The sequence below is a fragment of the Eumetopias jubatus genome, unplaced genomic scaffold (genome assembly GCF_037043125.1).
Source record: "Eumetopias jubatus isolate StellerSeaLion01/CBP00866 unplaced genomic scaffold, mEumJub1_p1.0 scaffold_14, whole genome shotgun sequence".
NCBI lineage: Eukaryota > Metazoa > Chordata > Mammalia > Carnivora > Otariidae > Eumetopias > Eumetopias jubatus.
This window is the reverse complement of record NW_028274820.1, coordinates 80,295,245-80,319,237: the sequence shown is the minus strand read 5'-3', so window position 1 is coordinate 80,319,237 and position 23,993 is coordinate 80,295,245. Positions and strand designations below refer to the sequence as shown.

General features: G+C 37.8%; 1 protein-coding gene across 15 annotated transcripts in view; it reads left to right on the top strand.

Moving 5' to 3' along the window:
- The window catches only part of CADPS2 (calcium dependent secretion activator 2), a 506,725-nt gene that overhangs the window by 345,007 nt on the left and 137,725 nt on the right, over nucleotides 1-23,993 (top strand). For 9 of the 15 annotated variants that reach the window (XM_028104886.2, XM_028104888.2, XM_028104879.2 and 6 more), the window contains exons 10-14: nucleotides 7,659-7,767; nucleotides 8,790-8,990; nucleotides 12,804-12,812; nucleotides 18,405-18,541; nucleotides 20,774-20,961. In XM_028104886.2, coding sequence (XP_027960687.1) covers nucleotides 7,659-7,767; nucleotides 8,790-8,990; nucleotides 12,804-12,812; nucleotides 18,405-18,541; nucleotides 20,774-20,961 — 644 coding nt within the window. Of the gene's footprint in view, nucleotides 1-7,658; nucleotides 7,768-8,789; nucleotides 9,000-12,803; nucleotides 12,813-18,404; nucleotides 18,542-20,773; nucleotides 20,962-23,993 lie in introns of all 15 variants that reach the window. The other 6 variants (XM_028104882.2, XM_028104880.2, XM_028104885.2 and 3 more) reach the window with 2 other exon arrangements.

The window sequence follows — 23,993 nt, the reverse complement described above, 5'->3', positions numbered from 1 at the left end:
CGGTGCTGGATATGAGCTCATCATTAAAAATTACAAAACAATAAATTATTTACACACCCAAGAATTTCAGTAATAATTGTCATCTATATAAACTATAAAGTAATTGCATTTACAGTGATGAAATTTATAAACTGATTCAAAAGTACAAGAAAAGAACAAAACAACATAATATGAAAAATGAACAAGCAGATTTGGCATGGGGCTATGTAGAGCTACTAGTAAAAATTTAAAACAATCATTGAAATTACACCCTTTTTGGACAGGTTAGACAGTAGTTTAGACACATCTAAAGAGAAAATTAGTGATGTAATTGATAGAATATTATAATCTTAAGAAATTACTACTCAGCATAGAGAAATGAAGAAGCATAAAATATGCAAAGAGCTAAAAGACAGGAAATTATCTAAAGTTCCAAGATACTTCACATAGAATTTGAAGAAAGAATAAAGGGAAAATGAGGTAGAGTCAACATTTGGAAAGATAAGTGAACAAGATTCTAAAATTGATAAAAGTCATGAATTCTCAGATACAAGAAATACTACAATTATCAATCAGGGTAAACATTAAAACTCCCCAAAATTTCACAGTAAAACTACAGGATAACAGGGGTGCCTCATTGCCTTAGTCGGTAGAGCATGTGATTGGTTTTTTTTTTAATTTTTTATTGTTATGTTAATCACCATACATTACATCATTAGTTTTTAATATAGTGTTCCATGATTCATTGTTTGTGCATAACACCCAGTGCTCCACGCAGAACGTGCCCTCTTTAATACCCATCACCAGGCTATCCCATCCCCCCGCCCACCTCCCCTCTAGAACCCTCAGTTTGTTTTTCAGAGTCCATCATCTCTCACGGTTCGTCTCCCCATCCGATTCCCCCCCCCCTCATTCTTCCCCTCCTGCTTTCTTTTTTTTTTTTTAAAGATATATTGCATTATTTGTTTCAGAGGTACAGATCTGTGATTCAACAGTCTTGTACAATTCACAGCGCTCACCATAGCACATACCCTCCCCAGTGTCTATCACCCAGCCACCCCCTCCCTCCCACCCCCCACCGCTCCAGCAACCCTCAGTGTGTTTCCTGAGATTAAGAATTCCTCATATCAGTGAGGTCATATGATACATGTCTTTCTCTGATTGACTTATTTCACGCAGCATAACACCCTCCAGTTCCATCCACGTCGTTGCAAATGGCAAGATCTCATTCCTTTTGATGGCTGCGTAATATTCCATTGTGTATATATACACCACATCTTTATCCATTCATCTGTCGATGGACATCTTGGCTCTTTCCACAGTTTGGCTATTGTGCACATTGCTGCTATAAACATTGGGGTGCATGTACCCCTTCGGATCCCTACATTTGTATCTTTGGGGTAAATACCCAATAGTGCAATTGCTGGATCATTTTGAAAACCGCTCTGTTTTCAACTTTTGAGGAACCTCCATACTGTTTTCCAGCGCGGTTGCACCAGCTTGCATTCCCACCAACAGTGTAGGAGCGTTCCCCTTTCTCCACATCCCCGCCAACATCTGTCGTTTCCTGACTTGTTAATTTTAGCCATTCTGACTGGTGTGACGTGGTATCTCGTTGAGGTTTTGATTTGGATTTCTCTGATGCCGAGCAATGTTGAGCACTTTTTCATGTGTCTGTTGGTGGTAGAGCATGTGATTCTTGATCTCAGGGTTGTAAGTTTTGCCGCACATTGGGGGTAGAGTTTACTTATTTTTTTTTTAATTAAAAATTAAAACACAGGCTAACAAAGATAAAGAAAACATTTAAGAGAAACCAGAGAGAAAAAGCAAATTAACTACAAGGGGACCAAAGTTGGACTTTATCAAACTTTTCAACATGGATATATAAGCTTTCTGACAATGGAATAATATCTTCAAAGTGCTGAAGGATTACTAGCCTAGAATACTATATAACCACCTAAACAGTCATTCATAAGGGAGAATTAAAGACTTATTTTAAAATAAACACTGACTCAAAAAGCTTTTACTAAAGAAGGAAATTGAACTCAATGATGGAGTGTGATTCAAGGAACATTAGTGGCCAAAAAATGGGTAAAGACAAGGGCCGCTATAAATATCGACTGTATCAGATGACATATTTTAGTATAAGGCATATACGTGTAAGATTATGTGTCTTCAAAAAATATAAAGCAACATTCGAGGGAATTGTATGAAGAAGTCACAGATAGATAGCATTGGTAGGAAATTTTAACATACCTCTCAATAATTGACACATCGGAAGAAATATTAGAAAACCGTGTAGTATATTTTTCTACGCAATTAGTAAATTTGATATAATGGATATAATCACTGAACAATAATTGCAAAAGATGCATTCTTTTTAAGCATTCTTTTAACAATTGGCTGTGCCCTAGGCAATAGAGCAGGTCTCAAAAAAGACCAAAATTCTGAATCATTCTGGTCACAGTGGAATTACTTTAAAACTCAGTAATAAAAGTGGAACTGCAGATCCAAATTTAAAAGCACACTTGTAAATAACTCGTGTAGAAAAGAACAAATGAATATGAGAAATACTTAGAACTGAACTAATGAAAATGCTATATATAACTTGTGAGATGAAGCGAAGGTAAATTTAGAATAAACCTAAATATACATGCATTTAGGTTTGTTGAATTATAAACGAATAACAACTGAAAATGGATAAGCTAAGTAGATGAATTAAAATATTTGTGAAAAAATAAAGTTAACTACCCCCCAAAAGAAGGGAGAAGTAATAAAGCTCACAGAAATTGGGCGCCTGGGTGGCTCAGTTGGTTAAGCGACTGCATTCGGCTCAGGTCATGATCCTGGAGTCCCGGGATCAAGTCCCGCATTGGGCTCCCTGCTCAGCAGGGAGTCTGCTCCCTCTGCCCCTCCTCCCTCTCATGTGCTCTCTCTCTCTCATTCTCTCTCTCAAATAAATAAATAAAATCTTTAAAAAAAAAAACTCACAGAAATTAAGGAATAGAAAACAAAAAGTAACAAAATGCAAAGATATTCTTTGCAAGCACTCAAAAAAGGAAATAAACTTTTAGCAAAACTGATTGTGGAAAAAGGATTTGAATGACTGATACATTAGAAAATGAGCAAACTTGTTTAATAAAGAAACCCACAGAAAAAGAAATCCCAAGTGTAAAAAAATATGAGGAAATGCTCAGCTCTATTAGTAATGAGAATTGTACATTCAGATACTCGTGAGATACCACTTCCCATTCATCAAAATTGGTAAAATATAAAAAGACTCAAAATACCAAGTTCGGCAAAGATGGGTAGTATCAGAAGCTCTCATGTACCACTAGTGTATGTATGAATTGGAAAGTAGTTTTGCAATATCTAATGAGGATGAAGGTACACACGCCCTACAACCTAGCAGTTCTGCTCCCTGGTGTAGCCCTTCAAATAGCTCTCACACGTGTGCAAGAATGACTGTTGGGCATTATTTTTAATGGCAGCAAGTGTAAGAAACTGAAGGCCATCACTAGAACATTGGGTAAGGTGTGATAATTCAGTTCGAAGTATATGTATCAAGGTGGTTAAATATGTTGAACTTTGGGGAGGGGAGGTTGCAGAAGAAATGTGTCTGATTCATTCATACAAAGTTTTAAAATGTGTGAAGAAATACTTTATCAATTTACTTACATGGTAATTGTGATTTATAATAAATATATATTTGGTCTTCATCCCCATTCTAACACAGAACCCTTCTACTTTCCTAATGAGTGCTAAAGGTGACTTTTGTTATGTTACTGGTGACTTGTAGAACCCACCTAAGGATGGGCAGCTGCTTGCCTAGAGGACCAACAGTGTATTAGAGAGTTGGAACTTTCACTCTCACCTACCCCTCACCCTCCCAGACCTAGGGGAGGGGAGAGGGGCTGGACATTGAATAAATCGCTAATGGCCAGTGATTTAATCAGCCATGCCACTATAATGAAGCCTCTATAAAAATCTAAAAGAAGAGGATTGGGAGAGTTTCCAGGCTGGTGAACAGTTGATTTAGGGAGGAGGTTGTGGGAACTCCTAATCTGTAGCCCGTCAGAAATACAGGTAATAATTTGGACTAGTATCTGAAGTACAAGGAAAGGGTAGACAGGAACCTCCTATCTATAGATTACAGCCTGGGGTTATGACTGCATCTGAAGAGGGGGTTAGGGTGAGTCAGTCTTGTAGGACTGAACCCTTAATCTACGGAATTCTAATTCTGTGTGCTCTCTTGGTATAGAGTTAGAATTGAGTGTATTGTGGGACACCCAGGTGGTATCCAGAGCATTGTTTGGTGTGGAAGCCACCCTGCCTACATACCCAACAGGTTGGAATTGGGTCTAGGAACCTAAAATATTATATGTAATAAAACTTTTAAAACATGCATAGAAATAATAAGCACAAAGTTCAGCGTGGTAATTACCTCTGTGGAGAGAGAAAAGAAAATGTGTTTGGGGGCGCCTGGGTGGCTCAGTTGGTTAAGTGACTGCCTTCGGCTCAGGTCATGATCCTGGAGTCCCGGGATCGAGTCCCACATCGGGCTCCCTGCTCAGCAGGGAGTCTGCTTCTCCCTCTGACCCTCTTCCCTCTCATGCTTTCTATCTCTCATTCTCTCTCTCTCTCAAATAAATAAATAAAATCTTTAAAAAAAATGTATTTGAGTAGATAAAACTAAACAAAAAATTCTAAAGTATATATATACAAGAAGTTATGATTCGGGGACACCTGGGTGGCTTCTGTCTTCAACTCAGGTCATGATTCCAGGGTCCTGGGATCGAGTCCCACATCGGGCTCCTGGCTCAGTGGGGAGCCTGCTTCTCCCTCTGACCCTCTTCCCTCTCATGCTGTTTCTCTCTCTCTCTCTCTCTCTCTCTCTCTCTCTCAAATAAAATCTTAAAAAGAAAAAGTTATGATTCAGGGGCACCTGGGTAGTTCAATTGGTTAAAAGCAACTCTTGGTTTCAGCTCAGGTCATGATCTCAGAGTCATAAGATCGAGCCCTGTGTCAGGCTCCACACCCTGTGTGGAGTTTGCTTAAGCTTCTTTCTCCCTCTTCCGCACACATGCGCTCTCTCGCTCTCACTCGCTCTCTCTCTCAAATCTTTAAAAAATACACATGTTAGTATATTGTACTTTTGTTCATGCTTGAAATATTTTATACTTTTAAGATAACACTGCATTAAATCACTATGGAAGAATAGTGGAACTTGAGACTAAGTTATTGGCCTTAAGTAAGAGAATGAGCTTCTTTTTAGAACAAGTAACGGAAGTATAGTGTCATCGTTCACCCCCCACCACATCTCTCCCAATCTCTCCAGATCCCCCGCAATCATACCTTTTTACACAAGGAAACTGAAGCCGCCTTTAGTAACGGATCTCTGTAGGAGCCACCACCAGGTTTCATCTGTAAGCCTTGAGCATAGGCAGGTGAAAAAGTAAATTCATTGACAGTCTGTGAGGGCAAGGAAAGGAGAACTTCAGAGTACAAGAACCACAGGTGTTCTCAGGTTATTTGCCTCACGATTCCCAAAGGTTTTACTTTTTTTTTTTTCAAAATAAATAGCTGTACTCTTTTTCCTCGTTAAAATATGATTCAGGGGCACCTGGCTGGCTCAGTCGGTAGAACATGCGACTAGATGTCAGGAGTTGTGAGCTTGAGCCCCATATTCAATGTAGAGGTTACTTAAAATTTTTTTAAACATAATTCATATTTTTTAAAAAACTCTAAATAAAATCACCCACAATTGTACTTTCTAATAATTACTATAGATATTTTAGTCTGTGTCTTACTCATATGTATATATAGTGTTTACCCAAAAGAGCACACTCTACAGTTTTGTTTTTCACCGACTTTTTATGTTATGATGTTATCTTCGAAATAGTTCCGTGTCTGGAAAAAAAAAGAAATCCGTCATATGTGTTTTGATGGCTGAATAGCATTCTACTGTGTGGTTGTGCCATAATGTATTTAACCAAACCACTGTTGTTTTTTTCCAGTTTTTGCTTATGTTCAGTACTGTGGTGAACACACTTCACATGCATCTTTGAATACTTGTCCATTTGTTTATTTGGAATAAGTTCTTAGAAGGGGATTTGCTGGCTCAAAGGGATTGCATAATACATAGTAAGGCTTACAGAGTATGAGTTTCCAGCGGGCTGGAGACTCAGGCAGGAGTTGATGCTCCAATCCGAAAGCAGAATCACCTCTTCTCTCAGTAACCTCAGTTGCTGCTCTTCTCTGTCCCTCCATATCGATAGAGACTAGTTCTTTGTTGAATATATATTTTGCATACATCTTCTCTTAGTTTGTGGGTTTGCCTTTTTACTTTCTTCGTGGTATCCTTTAACGAGGAGAATTTCTTAATTTTAACATAGTCCAAGTAATTTTTTTCTTTCATAATTAGCTCCCTTTTGAGTCCTCTTTAATCTTTGTCTATTAAAAACTATTTTTATGTTTCCTTAGTTTCATCTGTATTTAAAAGTGGAAAGGGGGCATAATTCACATTACTCAAAACTGTTTTCCGTGGATCCTGTGTTGTAAGATATTTTGCAGTTTAGGTATTAATCTACCAAACGTTCTTATCTCCTCCTGGGAACAGCACCTCCTGTCTCTATTTTGGGGGAACTTCTCAGAGCCCACCTGTTGTAGCATGTGACATTCTTGGCCACAGATGTAAGCTCTTGACCCAAATTGGGCTAATGTTACTCTTACCCCTTAGCCACGGTGATTGGTGCAAATACGGCCTCATGACTCAGGGTGGGACAGCCAGGGAGGTGACTGAGAGCTGTTTGCAACTGTGGTTCTCGGTCAGCCAGACTGCCCCACAAGAAAATGAAGCCAGTTTCAAAAGAGAAGTAGAATGGAGAGACAGCGGATCTTGGCAGTGTTAAGTCACTGGCTGCCTAAAAACTCACTTACCAGGACCTTCCTGTGAGTTTGGTTACAGTAAATTCTCAACATTTATTAAAATCTTTTTTTCTTTTGCTTTAGTTGAAGGTTAAAATCAGCATGCTTTAAAATGTAGTTCCTTGGTGCCCCTGGGTGGCTCAGTCGGTTAAGTGTTGGACTCTTAATTTCAGCTCAGGTCGGGATCTCGGGGTCGTGAGACCCAGCCCCACATGGGCTCTACACTGAGCCTGGAGCCTGCCTAAGATTCCGTCCCTCTGCCCCCACTACCTCGCTCTCTCCCACACAAGCGCACACTCTCCCTCTCTCTCTCTCTAAAAAAAATAAAATAATATGTAATTCCATGATCATGTAAGTTTGAGAATGCTCCTGTTGTCTTACCCTTAGAGATTCACAAAGTATGTTAGCCTATTAAAGGTCATAAGAAAACATGCAGTAGAAGAAGCCTGTTTAGTTAACCCAGTAATTCTCAACCTTATCTTTAACATGAATGCTTTTTTATGATGCTTCTATTAATATCTCATAGAATCTTGGCCAGCAGATTGTTGGTTTGGGAAATGCTGGCTCATAGGCATGGAAGGCCTAACTGCAAGCTGACAGATGAAAGGTGCTTTAATCCCTGAGCTAGGTTTTGAAAAATGCTGATATTTAATAATTTATGAGCAAAGCATGTTATCTTTTAAATTTGGCAAAGAGTCTTCTGATAAAAAAAAAATTTAATGCAAGCAGTCTGCAAACCTTTTCTTGTACAGGTTAGCCAATACACATTTGCTATGTGCAGTTATAGAGAAAAAAAGTCTGAACCACAAGAACTAATGCAACTTGAAGGATACACTGTGGATTACACAGATCCCCACCCAGGTAATTCTAAATTGTATCACTTTCTCTGCCATTCATGTATTGATGAAATTCTCATAAATATCCTATCTCTGTTCTAGATTTCAAACTCCATTGAATGAATAGGGGGCATATTTCACTTATGTAGCTAGTAGACAAGACTTCATGAGATTCAAAGTATATCTTTCTGAGGGCTACTTAGCTTTAGCCATAACTCATCATTTGTTATCTTTAAGACAAGGGTACAATATGTGAAAGTTACTGTAACAGAAAAATTATATGAGAAATATCAGCAATGCTTATATGAACTTCTTTACTGGAAAGCCAAAAGGTAAAAGAGACAGAAATAGGGAAAGAAGCAGCAAATGAATTTTTGTATATTCTACCAATTTTCTTCCCCATATCATATTCTTAAATTTTCTCCCTACTTCCATATTAATACTACGTATATACTAGGTGCTTGGTATCTAACATTGGTGAGGGAATGAATTAAATATGTGGAGATTAATGAAATTAACAAAGCAATACTAAGAAATACGTAGATTTAATGCAGAGATTAAGGATTTAATATGGAGAGATTAAAAGTAGGAATCTGTGATCCCGTTCACTAATTGGTCACAGAAAAATGCAAAATAGCTTCTATGTCAAAGAATTTTGCAAAGGATAAAATACCATACAGATACAAGTATTGTTTTTGCCCTACCTGTGTTTCTTTTCTGCTAAAATCACCATATATTTCTCCTGCAGGTAGAATGAGAAATGTGCCAAAAGATAAGACTTTCTTCTCTGGCCTGAGTTTGCAGACTGTGCTATATATTTCTATGGAGTAGGTTTTTATGACTTGCAGAATGTTACTGTGTCATGAACTGTTCGTTTCCTTAAGCTGTTTTTAATTTTTAAAGTGATATGGAAGTTTAAACCTTTCTCCTGTTAACAGCATTGAGCTACTAATGTCAAACTGATTCTCTTCTATGTGACTGTTTAGTGCATGAGCTTGAAATCTGCCAATTATGTAAGTTTTTAATGACGTCTTTCTTCCTCCACAGGCCTTCAGGGTGGTCAGATGTTCTTTAATGCAGTTAAAGAAGGAGACACTGTGATATTTGCCAGTGATGATGAACAGGATAGAATATTATGGGTTCAGGCCATGTATAGGGCCACAGGTCAGTCATATAAACCCATTCCTGCGATTCAAACCCAGAAACTGAATCCTAAAGGAGGGACTCTCCATGCAGATGCTCAGCTTTGTAAGTTTTGTTGAAAAATAATTGGATTATCAATTAATAACCTTAATAAGATAAAAAATTGAGACACATTTGTTCAGTATAATAGTTTACATCATTAATGAATTCCTAATTGAATAAAAATCATTTGTATTAGAAGCCATAGAATCAACTCTAATTTTTTCACACAGATCTGGAATAAATGTTGCGTGGGTTTTCAGTCATGAATTTGCCAAGCATTAGGGTATAATCTCCAGAACATACAAGAAAACTCTCTAAAACTTCTCCAATAAAGTTTACTTAAACTTACTGTTTTACCTTATATGTTCTATAAAATTGGGAAAAGTATTACAAAATCAAATCAGCATTGATAGGACTCCAGAACACCAAAATGATGAACCATCACTTCCTAGGGTTGTTCTTAACAGTCCAGAAGGATAATAGGGCTATTTTCTGTTGTAGATTGATAAAAAAGAGCAAGTCATCAAGCCAACTTTATCTAAATACCTTAGTCTTCATGTCATCCTTTGTATGCTAATTTAAATCATTTTAAAAAACATTTTTCATTTGAATCTATAAATGATTAATAACAAATGATATACTAATTATAGAAATATTTTCAAACACAGCTTTAATAATCATTAAACCAAATATTCTAACTTGTTATACTCCTTTGCAAAGCTTCTTTGGTCTCGTCTGTAATGTCAGTTTTTCTATGACTTTAAATTCAATTTTTGACTTTTCAATTAAAAGGTTCTACTATTAAGGTTCTTCTCCAGGGGAGTAACATCTTGACATGCGTTATTTTGGTCTTGTACTCTCTTGTATCAAATAACTACTCTCTTTTCACTATCACATCTGGGCATCTTCACGGCACATTAAGCCAAAAATTAAAGATGGAATATGAGCTCAAATCCAGCGACCTTTGTGTTTCAGGGTTAGAAGTATACCTCTTTAAACTTACCACAGTCCGTCTTCACGGCACTTCATCAATAGTATATGCAGCTTAAAAGAGTATACTTCCGTTTCTCCCCTTCTAGCCTCTAGACCGTTCTTGTCCTACATCTTACTTCTACACGTATTATAAATCCCACAATACCTTGCTATTATAATTATTGCCTTAACAGTCAATTACCTTTTAGGGAAATTTAAATAATATCAGAAAATATTTGTTTAATATACTTACCCAAGTAGTTATCAGTTCCAGTGTTCCGTTGTCTTGTAGAAATCTTTTACTTCTTGGGGCGCCTGGGTGGCTCCGTCGTTAAGCGTCTGCCTTCGGCTCAGGTCATGATCCCAGGGCCCTGGGATCGAGCCCCGCATCGGGCTCCCTGCTGGGCGGGGACCCTGCTTCTCCCTCTCCCCCTGCCTGCTGCTTCCCACTTGTGCTTACTCTCTTGCTCGCTCTCTCTCTCGCTCTCTGTCAAGTCTTAAAATATATATATATATTTCTTGAAAGACTTCTTGTGACTTCAGTGCAAGTCTGGTGGTGATTAATTTTTTTAGCTTTCTTATATATGAAAAAGTAATTTACCTTCATTTTGAAAAAAAAATTCTTTCAGTACTTTAAAGACTTTGCCTCATACTCTAACACCTTTTTTTATAATGAGAAATGTGTTCATTTTTGCCTGTTTCTCTGTACATAATATGTCTTTTTTCCCTCTAGCTGCTTTAAAGATTTTCTCTTTAACACTGGTGTTGAGCAGTTAGTTTATAATGTGCCTTGATTTAGTTTTCTTCATGACAATGTCCTTGAGTTTTATTCTAAGACACAGTTAAGTCACTTGGAAACAGTTCAGTCTTTTCCAGTTTTACTCTTAAGTTTTGTTAGGTGGAACTAAACAGTATCTAGTCTTGGATTAATTTTCCCCATTTCTGGACCACGATTCTTCTTAAAGACTCTAAGTGATGACCCATGAATTTTGAGGTTTCCTACTGACTGTTGACAACAAGTACTATTGCAGGCTCTGTGTGAGTTTTGGGCACTGCCCCCTCTCATCCTTTAGGATGATTTCTTCTCTGGCCAGAGGTGGTCTCCTCACATGTGTGAAGCAATCAGTATTCAACTGAATATGGAAAGAGGAAGGGGGAGGAAACCGTATTCTTGCAAGCAGACTCTAGCCATTTTGACCTTCCTGAATTGTCGGTCCGTCTTCTCAACTTGGGGAGCACACTAGCGCTTTGTGGGTTCTTGTTCCCTGTGCCTCAGCTTTGAAAGTTTCTCCGGGTCTTAACTTGATTCTCAGCTCACCACATTTGTTTCCTGCTTCTCAGGAATCACTCTCCTGGGTTGTCTGATGTCCAATGTTTTGAGAACTATTTCTTTAATGTATTTTTTTCTGAATTTTTAGTTGTTTCAGATAGGAGGTAAATCTGTTCTCCATGACTGCACCCTGACAAGACACAGAATGATTGTTTTTTGCAAGTTAGGGCAAGATTTCTCAACCTCAGCACTATTAACATTTTGGGCCAGATAATGCTTTGTTTCAGGGGTTGCCAGGAGGGCTAACCTGTGAATTATAGGATGCTTAGCTTCATCCTTGGCTTCCACTCACTAGATTCCAGTAGCAAACCATACCCCCCCAATCTGATAACCAAAAATATCTTCAGACATTGCCAAATGTTGGGGGGAAGCAGAGTTAAAGATGGGCTTAGAAACACCCTCATTTGAGAACCACTGAGTTACAGTGACTTGAAAATTATATTTGTGAAAAGGTCTCCTCATTCACTTGTGTTTCAGTATTTTTTTTCACATCCTAAGTGTAAGAAATACCCAACCCCTGGCCTAGAACATTAAGACCATGACTATGGGGCGCCTGGGTGGCTCAGATGGTTAAGCGTCTGCCTTCGGCTCAGGTCATGATCCCAGGGTCCTGGGATCGAGTCCTGCATTGGGCTCCCTGCTCCTTGAGAGCCTGCTTCTCCCTCTGCTTCTCTCTCTCTCTCTCCCCCCCATCCCCCCCCGTCTCTCATGAATAAATAAATAAAATCTTAAAAAAAAAAAAAGACCATGACTATGCAATATAGAATTAATGAATATAAGATCTAGTAATCAGTTGATTCAAATAACCATGTAATCTCTTTCTCACAAACCCTTTCTACGATCAGATATCAGCCTATTGTCAAAGCAGTGTTGTTTGGCTAAGTGGAATGGAGTTTTCTATCCCCTTGATTCACTTGTTCCAAAAAATCCAAACTTGGGGCGCCTGGGTGGCTCAGTCTTTGAGCGTCTGCCTTCTGCTCAGGTCATGATCCCAGCGTCCTGGGATCAAGCCCCGCATCAGGCTCCCTGCTCAGCGGGAAGCCTGCTTCTCCCTCTCCCACTCCCCCTGCTTGTGTTCCTGCTCTCGCTGTCTCTCTCTATGTCAAATAAATTAAAAAAATAAATAAAATTTAAAAAAAAAATCCAAACTTGTTCTAAAAAGCCACACTGTTTTGGTTATGTTAACAACAGCTTTCCTGTATTCCAGATGTTTAGTAAAGTTTTCTATCACAGAAGACCCTGCTGTTTTATCTTTCTTTAAAAAGGTGGGGGAGAGGAGGAAGGAAGAAAAATGTGTTTGTACCTCATTGAATGAGAATACTGATCTTGACCTATCTCAGAGAATCCATCCATTGGACTTCTCCAGAGAGTAGATAGCCCTTAATATTTTCTTCCCTTCTCCGATTTCCCTGGCATTTCCTTTTCTTCGTTTTTGATCACCTCTAGGAAGAACAACTTTTAGAGTCATTAGTAGAAAGTAAGAAAATGATACGAAATTAAAATGACTAGTTATAGAAATTAGTATGCTCCTAATCCATTAAAATATGCTTTTTCATTCCTCTGCTGACCTGTAGCCGGGAAGGGTAAGTATTTTCATGATTTTTTTTTTTTTTTGCTTCATTGTAGTAAAATCTTTATAGTAATGTGATTTTTTTAAAGGAATATCATGATCTTGTTTGCAATGTCAGTCTCCTACTTTCTAGGCAAACCCAGAATATTTAGGTTAACTTTACCATTTATGAAAAAATATCTATTTTTGCCAAAGAGTAAAGTAGAAACAACCTAATACCTACCATTCATGTGGGAATAAAGGTAATGGCTGTGAAGGTGTTATAATAGCATGGAAAAGAAATACTCAGTAATGTTAAGTGGAAAAATACTAAATTATGTATGTGATATTATAACTTAAAAAATTTTATAAATATAGGTAGAATTATACCTAAACTATTCACAGTGGATGAGTTTAAAGGGTTTAGTTACTGATTCATTTCCTCTGTTTTCTGAATTATCTCTGAAGTATCTGTTAGAACTTAAAGAAAGCTCTTTTTAAAAACTAAACACACTGACTAAATGTTGAGATAGAACAAAATAATAAATTTCCAAAGTCTACCTTATTTGAAGGCAACCTTATCTGTTTTAGTATATAAATGATGGTATGTATTTACAGATTTTTCTGGTACGTGAATCTATTCGACTTCGCGGTTTCTTTGATTTTCAGGATATTTAGAAATTCTAAGAAAAGGTAAATTGAACAGGTAGGGTGCTATCCAGATTTTCTGCTTCAAACAGTGCATTGCCTTTTGCCAGACTGACAGACATTCTTTGGTTAAACTATCCTTCACTATGCAAAGCACCTGTTTTTCATTTTTCTCTCTTCTGTATATAATGTAATGCAATATGTATGTAATATAATACAACACAATACTAGTTGACTTCTAATAATAAAGAAATGTCAAAAATGAACCAGAAAAGTTACCTTCTTTTTAAGTCAAATTTTTTTTAAAAAATTCTTAAATCAGAATATAAACTTACATTTAATTTTATGAGCTTATTTTCTTGATTGATCTTACAAGTTAAATTTCACACTTCATAGGTATGTTTTACTTTACATTGAATATATTATTTCACGTAAATGTTGAATACTGGTTTGCTTTGTTTATGATTCTAGGTCTGTATGTGTTGATTAAAATTGTCATGCGAAAATACTACTTATTTGTTATTTGCCCCAGAAAGCAAGATGTGTAAATTCATACATCCGTTTTTAGTCAGTTTAACAAAAACAAGCTAAGAAATTATTTGGGTCAATAATAGAGGTGTGAACAAACTCCTAATTAATATATGTATTGTTGTTTCTTTTTGGTGTTCAGCATAAAATGTGTACGTAAAACAAAAAATATCAACCAAAATAATCCACGTAGAATTTTGTAACATAAAACTTCCTATTAATGGCCACATAGGTGCTATAAAAATACATGAGGTCCTTCTCTGTGCCATGTTTACCTTCTTGTGAATTTTCAAGCTCAGTGAGAGTCTGAGCGACAAGGAAAGTATAATCAGATGTGGTATCAGTAAATGCAGCTACGGGCAAGCTCTTAACCATAAGACAATTTTAAACCAAGTTATTGTATTTCAAAAGGTTCATATGCTGCTTAGTTCAGTTCAGGATTTTGCAGAGGAGCAGATGAGCCCTTAGGTAGCAGCACCTTCTTCATAGTCCTTTTGGTACTTGATTCCCAGGCCTGGACACCTGAGTGGTCTCAGAATGCTAATGAACGGCTACCTCTTCTCCTGCAGTATCTCATTTGCCTCTCCCCCACTTCCTTTTCCTCGCCTGTTTTATATCCCTAATTTCTCTCAACACCAGGAGCAGCAGGAAAAAAAAAAAAAAAAAAAAAGAAATGCAGCATCCTTAGAATTAGTTGCGAAGGAAGAAGAAACGTGTCAGTTAAATTTTTTCCCCATCTCACATTTGGAACTCGGACTTAGATGCCTGTCCTGGGTCTTGGATTCTGGAGCACATAGGGGCTGGCTGTGGTCAGTGCCCACCAAAGAGCCCCCTCACATACACCACAGGGGGGCCTACCAGCTTGCTAATAGTCCTCACGTTGTTTTGTAGGCTAGCTATTTTCAAGTCAGTGTTAACTGTTTAAATTGGTACCGTCAGCCTCCTTATTCTTTTCCCTTGACTTCCAACAGCTATTACCCTAATGAAAAATTTAAATTTTCAGGTTCCATTTGAATAAGCTTCTATAATTCCATAAATCTATAGCAAATAATAATCTTTCTCAATTTGGGTTTTATTCCATCCACTTCTTCCACACCTGGTGACAGTACCACCTAAAGATGCTGGAGCATATATCCAATTGTTACCATAGAAACTCTCCACCAGTATCCTCAATTACCATGTCCCACATCTGTAGTTAGTCCATAGGTTAATCATGACAATTTATGACAGTTTTGCTGTGCATTGTTCAAGCTCATATCTTGTTGGCTTCTTTTGATAATTTTCTTACATCATTTTGGAAGACAAACTGAACTGAAATTTGTCATTATCAGTGAACATTTGATTAGTGCCATGAATAATTTTTCATTTAAAACTAGTCACCATAATTTTGTGTTTTAATAAACATTAATTGAAGATAATCGAGCATAACCCAGTTTTAAAGCAAGTCTCCAAGCCTTGCATTTGGTTATGTAATTGATTGAAAGCACAGTTCATTTGATCCAGATGATATCTCTGTGTTTTCTAAGAGTAGATGTTGATATGTTATGCCAAGAGAAAACTATATGAAAATATTATTTTACAGAAATAAAACTAGGTAATATTTTAACAATAGATGTTTTCTTATTTTACTTTAGTTCATAAGAGGATTTTAAAGTGAAAGATTTCTCACACAGGGAGATCAAAACTGTTGCTTTTTCAAAGTTTATTTCTTCATAAATTCATGGAAACTAATCAGTGGTGTGTGGTGAAGTATATTTGCATAAAATATTTTGTTTTTTTATTATGTTAATCAACCATACATTACAGTATCATTAGTTTTGGATGTAGTGTTACATGATTCGTTGTTTGCATATAACACCCAGTGCTCCATTCCGTACATGCCCTCCTTAATACCCATCACCAGGCTAACCCATCCCCCCACCCCCTCCCCTCTAGAACCCTCAGTTTGTTTCTCAGAGTCCATCGTCTCTCATGGTTCATGTCCCCCTCCAATTTCCCCCCCTTCACCCTGGTTTCTCTTCAGATTGCATAAAATATTTTAAATTGTGCTTATCAGACATAAAAAGAAAGAAATAGAGATTCTTGTCTTTACAGCCTGTGTTTTGAAGATGGGATAATCCCTAAGAATACATTTCACTTTCATAGAATTATGGCGCCAGAGAGATTGTAGGTTGTTTTTTTTTTTTAATAGAATATTGTTCGCCTACAAGTTTTATCACTGTCAATATGGGGTCTGTTTTGTGATTTAAACTGCTATTAGGAATATTTTTATCACTAAAGGTAATCATTGGCAAAGTAATTTTTCATTCATGTGTGTGATTCCAAAGGGCTTGACACATTAGCACATATATAGTTTAGAATTATATTTCTTGAGGAAAATGCTTCATAAAGTATATTCATTTTTGAAAATATGATTTAATTATAGAAATGAAACAGACTCAATTTTTTTTCAAGAACTTGTAGATATTATTTAAAGGCCATATACCCATTGCTTTAAAATAAATATTTTGCTCCTATAACCCATTATAAAAGGTAGAAGTACAAAGAGGATTATGTAGAACATACTGTATGTATTTAAATATGTAATGTATGTATTTTGTAGAATAAAAGAGTGATGGATTTTCTGTGGAATTTCTTATATATCCTGTTCTTAATAGATAAGTCATTAATTGGTGTTATTTTTAACTTGTTATGACCTTCTCTGGTGAAAGAAATAATAAAATTCAGCAGTTGTTTTATAAAACTAGGAATTACATAAAGGTGACACTAAAAGTTTTTTTTACTCAAATAAATGGATAAATGAAGACTTTAAGATTCTTTAAAATATAAAATAACGGTTTTATAATATATGTGCCTGCATTTTTCAGTATTCTGTCTACTCATTTTATATTATTTCACATTATCATTTATGTAACTTTGAAAGACTTTCATTTGAAAGATCATCAGACATAAGAATAAAATACAAGAGAAGTTGAATCGTCTCATTTCTCAGTTCAGGAAAAGCGGTTTAATAACATTTAGTGTTCATCCAATTAATACTGATTTACCATATGTAATGCATTTAATCATTCAGTTAAGTAATTAGTAAATGTAAAGGAATACATATGCCAATTTCTCCTTGGATCATAACCTCATACCTTCCATCGTCAATGAACACCCATTGATGCTTACTTGCCACAATCACCTTTTGATATCTGTCACTGATGTGAGATCTTTTTTTTTTTTTTTAATGTGATTCTGAAGACCCTTCAGCTTGAATTACGTAGTTCTTCCATCCACAAGTATGGCTGAAAGTTGAATTTGACATAGGATCAATATGATCTGGGCTAAATATCTAAATGTGACTGATTATGTTAGCATCATGTCCACAGATCAATACTGAGTTTTATTATGAGCCTGACTCTATAATTGCGTTTAATCAATAAACTTTTGTCTCCTTTCCTTTGCAATTTTAGGATTGTACCATATAGGTTTTAAAAACTACATTCAGCTTACATTTAGGACTCTACTTCTTATAATTACCAGAATGAGATCTATCTATGAATTTTAAGGAACAATGGAGCCTCAGCTCTACCATTGTCAGGAGAGTCCACTTTTATCCCGATAACTGATTGCTTGCCCAATGTGCGCTACATTTCTAACAGAGCTAATGTAGTAACACCCCAGCACTCCTTTTGGGTGGTGTATGGCTTTTTCTCTATATACTTAGTAAATAACTCACATTGAAGACTTTGACAAAACATACCATTAATGAAAGCAATCATAAAAGCTTGCCTTTTGATAAACCCGCAGGGTCTACAGGCGTTGAAAGATGCAATCTGTAAAGAACAGTAAATTTGGACCTTTGATTGAAGTGCCATTTGGGACGTTATGCTTTGTCTGCATATTTGCACAAACATGATGCTCCCTTTTTCATGTCTCCTAAACTTGAAGCTTGAGAGCATTCATTGCCATTTCTACATTAAGGTTGGTCCCATTAAATAAGACTCAAAAAAAAAAAAAAAAAAGACTGGAAGTGGTCCAGCGGAAGCCTGTGTGTTCATTTCTGCCCTAGTTTGCCATTTGGAAAGCAAGCTTCTAGCCATCGTTGCTGTTTTTTATGAATAGATCTCGGTTCTTTTCCAGTTGGTTCCTTCTGTAAATACATACTTAAAGCGCATCTACCTTTCTTAAAATTGGAAAATAAGATCAGTTCTCTGATGAATATTAAAAGTAGCTTTGAAAATAGAAATTTCCTCATTTCAAATGATTTGCAGATTTTTCCAGGTAATTATTCATTAGACTCCAAAAAATTACAATCTATGTTACTATGCTGAATTCTTGGCATCGTATTTTTTGTAATACAAAATAGCCTGTTATCATGAGGCATGCATTTTGTGTTCAAAAACTGTATTTGCCATTATTAAGCCAGAAAAATAAATGTATTATACATGCTTTTTTGAATTTACAGATGCAGACCGTTTTCAGAAACATGGTATGGATGAGTTTATTTCTGCTAATCCTTGCAAGCTAGACCACGCCTTCCTTTTTAGAATACTGCAGAGGCAGACTTTGGATCACAGACTGAATGATTCCTATTCTTGCTTGGTAAGTACAAGTCTGTCTCTCCAGTCTCATAGGTTAGAATGAAAGTTTTTTTTTTTTTTTTTAAGTGAGAAACACTTGTTATGAAGCAGCATTTTATTCCTGACTCCTTTAATAACTGTAGTTGGGAGTTAAGGATGAAGGATTCCAATCGATTGCTTCCCAATTTGAAAATTATACACTTGAAGACCACTGCCGGGCCACTCAATAGACAGGAGAATAGACTCAAACAGACCCTGAATTGTGGTTTATCAGTCCCTCTGGAGAAGGCTGAATGAAAATAAAGGCTTTAATGAAGATAAAACAACCTCTGGGACAGGATTTACTAACACCTGTATAGACGTCTTAAGGTTTAAATTCTGCTCACCAAATGTTGCTATCTTTTATTTTTCTCTTTTGTTCCTAGAAGGACAATCCAAGTGATGGGGGAAAGAAACAGTGCGAGAAATATGACAGGGCCCCATGTAACAGAGAAAATCTTTGGTTTCATTTAGCCCTCCAAAGATAGTTTGAATTCCTTAAAAATAAATAAATAAATGGGATTGAATCGTGTAAACTGCTACTCTGTCTGTGTTGAAACCGGCCAAAATTTGGAATATAAAATATAATTTACTTTTTGAAGGAATGCTTGACTTCCTCAGAATGTGGGCATTAAACTGCAGCCTAGGCATCCATATGTGCCCTTCCAAGGATTTATATTGTCGGTGGCAGTTCCTCTGAAATGTATCTATCACCACAGAGTCTCTTGGCTCCTGAATGTGGTAGCTACCTACAGTAAAGCTACCTTGTCTTTAAGATTTCAGACAGGATGTGCTCCAAGCTCACTGGAGGTGTTTGAATAGACAGGAAGAACTGAAACCACTTATTGTTGTGATGACAACTTACTGCCCTGATAAATCACTTTTTTAAATTTTTTTTTTCCTGATAAATCATTTATAGACTTTAAGTACCTATTATTCTGTAACTGTAACTGTATGGCTTAAACCCGATCCGGCCCAAACTTTACATGAAGAGGAAGAGCATCACAAAACCCTATGCTGTCTTTCCAGGGGGAAACACACCTAGAGTGGACACCAATAAGGGACTTCCCTGGTGGATTCCACTCAGCGGAGGGAGTTACTGAATTATTAGAAGTTGTTTGGGTGATGTGGATGATCGCATGTGATGAGGAGTCTGAGGAGAACACTACCGTGTGTCTTCAACTGTATCTAAAGGGTAGTAAGCATGGTGTGATGAGACTGTTTAGAGGCAGGATGGTCCTGGATGTAAACCATGACTCAACAACTGATTTTCAGTGTCCCGAGCGGTTCACTAAAGGTCACCGAACCGTAGCCTATGTGTCTAACCTGGAGACCGCAGTAACTCCCAGACATGTTGTCTGTCTAGTTGAGCGCCTGCACCATCACCACAGTATTTGAGTGCGCTTTTTTCTCCCCTATTCTTCTGTGTGTTACTGCTGCTGTACCTTTTTGCACTTCTCACCCATCTTTTCCTTCTCTTGCAAAATTATCCTGCCCCCTTTTAAAACTGTTTATTTTTAGACCATATGATCCATCGAAACATTTTATAAAGCAACTCTGCTTAACCCTGACCTCCACTGTTAGCCAAGCCGGCTACCTGCTGGTTCAGTTGGCTCACAAGCATCCACGTACACACACGCACCCTTCACATCTCATTTTGAGAGAACCAGAAACTATTGTAAGCCATTAGCCCTTGTTATATGGTCCTAGAGGGACAAAGAGAATGAGAACAATGTCCCAAATATGCAAATTCCCAAATAGGATGTGTTTACTACCACTAGACTTAACTGGAATTTTCTTAGTTCACTTTATAAAATGTTTTTGGCAACTAGGCAGTTTCAATTATAGTATCTGCTTTAACCATTCTCTTTATAATTGATTCATACAGGGTTTGAAGTTTTTCAGAATGTTATTCTCTGTGACTGATGATTTAGATACTGTGAATAAATTTGGCCAACTTTGAATGACAGTGGAGAAAAGCAGGTAGCCCGTGTCTTGCCGTGGCAATGAAGAGAGAACAGTATTCGATTACGAGTGTCCCAGATCAGGTCCAAAATTGATGACATTAGCTTTATGAAAATAATATGAAACCTACCACTAATTTAAAAAAAAAATGTCAAAAGACACTTGGATTCAGCTTCTTCTTACAGTGTCAAAGAGTGCCTGCAGAAAAGCAAATCCTAGTACAGAAAGGAAATTTTTTTTTCTTTTGCAGGGTTGGTTTAGCCCTGGCCAAGTCTTTGTGTTAGATGAGTACTGTGCCCGTTATGGTGTGAGAGGCTGTCACAGACATCTCTGCTACCTTACAGAACTGATGGAACATTCAGAAAATGGTGCTGTCATTGACCCAACCCTGCTCCATTACAGCTTTGCATTCTGCGCCTCTCATGTGCACGGCAACAGGTATTTTTACTTACAAACACACAGTGAAATGTGTAGGGTTGACTTGGGAAGAGAGAAAAATGTGCTTTGCCCCTATCACCTAGTAACAGATTTTAAATAGCAAACACTTCTTGCAAGAGGCGGGGAAAAAACTCACAAAGGAAAAATGTACATCAATATGCTGTTGATTTACGTTGGCTGCACTTTAGGTTTCTTTTTGCCGTTAAAGCCACTTGATAGAGAAAGGAAGGGAATATCTATGAGATTAGAAGTTGCCTTTTAGTCCTTATGTACCACCTAGTACTAGGGTGGCGCAGCTTAAGTGTCCTCTGTATTTCTATTGTTATGCATATGTATGTCTGGGTAAGGCTTGCTGATAGGTTTGTGTATACCTGATGCTTCTTGCTTTTCCACTGTGGAATAAGCTTTCACTGATAAAGCAAGATAAATAAGGAGGTTTATGTGGTGTCTTCTCTTAGCCCCTTCCCTAATCTATACTTCATTTTATTTTATTTTATTTTTAATTTTATTTATTTGTCCGGGGGAGCACAAGCAGGGGGAGCGGCAGGCTGAGGGAGAAGTAGGCTCCCCGCTAAGCAAGGAGCCCCCCTAATCTATACTTTAGGAACAAGTGTCCCCTTTTAGTGTTTTGAGCCAAAAGGGTAAAAAGTCACCTAATGCAGGCCCCAACCATCATGTGCCTCTAAGCTTAAAATCTCTCCGTGTCTCAGTCCCTCTCTTCTCTTAATCCTGTTCCCAGGGAACCTTTTCAGGGGTTCCCCCCACAAAGGAGGTACCCTTTCTCCCATCCCCCTTTTAGCTTGTTTCAACCATTATTCCTTCTCTTTCTCTCTCTCTGTACTTCTTTTCTTCCCACAAGCCTGTGTAAGCTTTTACTAGCCTCACAACAGAACAGAGTGGTCAAGGGATTCTGAAGTCAGACTGCCTGGGTTCAAAGTAATACGAATTAATAGTGTGAGGTAGGGCAAGCCTCATAATCTAGTCTTGTCTGAACTTCCCTATCTGTGGGAAAGATATAACGGAGTATCTCTCTCAGAATTCATGAATCATCATAGGGATCAAATGCATTAATGTATATCAAGCACTTCGAACAGTGCCTGGCACATGAATAGTCAAAAAAAGAGTTTAACTGGTAGCTCACATTGTCTTAAGTATCGGTAAGCTGTCAAGCTACCTTTCCATTGTTCTCTTTTATCTTCCCAACCAAATTTCCATCTCCATTCCTCTCATTGGGCTTCTAGCTCCTCCCTTGCCAACAAGGCTTCTTGAGATAGACTGGGTAAGGACCTAACCCAGTAGCCTTTTCTCCAGCTTCGCCCCCCCTTACTCCCATTGAAAAGTTGATGCTCCGGACTTTCCAAGGACTTGTGCTACTTGAGACGCCGCTTATCTGCCCTGATGCAGCACTATCTCATCTCGGCTCCCTTCTTATTTATTTTTGACCATCTCTTTGCTAATAACTTTTTTTTCCTCCAGACTCCCAAGTGCAGTATAGTTCTTTTCTCACATCTGTTCTTGAACTTGCTCTGTTCTGAGAATTTTTCTACTTCACAGAAAAATTGTACTTCAGTGATCTTGCCCCTTTCCACAGCTTCAGTGACCTGTCTTTATACAGAGAATTCCAAACCAATTACTTTCCTAAGCTATAGGTCTCTATCAACAATTGACAGCTTGAATGTTCGGGCACTTTCAACTCTCTGTGTATAAAATGAAGTCCATCATCTTGGGGTGCCCGGGTGGCTCAGTTGGTTAAGCCTCCAACTCTTGATTTTGGCTCAGGTCATGATCTCAGGGTCATGGAGATCGAGCCCCACATTGGGCTCAGTGCAGGGTCTGCTTGGGATTCTCTTTCTCCTCTCCCCCTGCCAGTCCACCCCCCTCTAAAATAAATACATGTTTAAAAAAGAAATTGAGTCCATCATCTCACTAAACCAGCTCCTGTACCTCTTTTAGCTCCTAACAGGGTGCCTGGCAAAAAGTAACTCTCCTGGCACAAAATAGGTGTTCAGTAAACATTTGGTTAATGAATGAATGACTGCATTAGTTATGTGAATATCACTTCCATTCATGGCCTATTCATTTTCCATTCATCTTTTTCTTTCACCTCCTAGACCCAGTCTGTTGCCTGTGCCAATGTTCTGCCTTTATAGCACCCTATCATTTCCATTGCACTATCCACACTCAAGCCTTCTTTTTCTTCTGGCTTATTTATTTTTATACATCTCTCTACTACTTCTTTTTCTCCCAACAACAGTCTAGCAATCACCTTCAGAATTACAGATTAACTTTTATTATACTCCTTTTGGAAAACTTCAGATTCTTGTTTGATTATGAAATTAAAGGTAGGTTCCAAGCTATAATAGTATCAGGGTTTTCTCAACATCATTCCTGCCCCGTCCACCCAGACGTCTCTCCCAGTACCCCTCCCCCATGATCTTTAACCCAGGCAACTTGTTTATTCTCCACGTAATGTTTCTTTTCCCAAGTTTGTGATAGTCCGGTATCATAAAACTCCTTGAAGAAGACTTCTGTTGACACGGACACAGAACACCTTTTGTCTGTAGTTTCCTTATAAACTTTATCGTGCAAACCGACATGCTAAATCCACACACACTGCCCTCCTTCTATCCCACAAGGTCATATTTTGAAGACAAAAATTGGTTCTCTTCACCTGTTATGCTCTGTAGGAGGATGTGCCACATTGCCTTGCATGTTGTGGGCACACAGTAATTTTTTTTTTTAAGATTTGATTTATTTATTTGACAGAGACACAGCGAGAGAGGGAACACAAGCAGGGGGAGTGGGAGAGGGAGAAGCAGGCTTCCCGCAGAGCAGGGAGCCCAATGCGGGGCTCGATCCCAGGACCCCGGGATCATGACCTGAGCCGAAGGCAGACGCTTTTAACGACGGAGCCACGCAGGCGCCCCCACAATAAATATTTTTGAATTGAAGTTGTTGTTGTTGCCACTTCTCATCCCACAGTAAAAGAAAACCAGTTCTAGTCTCAGGATCAGTTCAGGGTTTTACCTCAT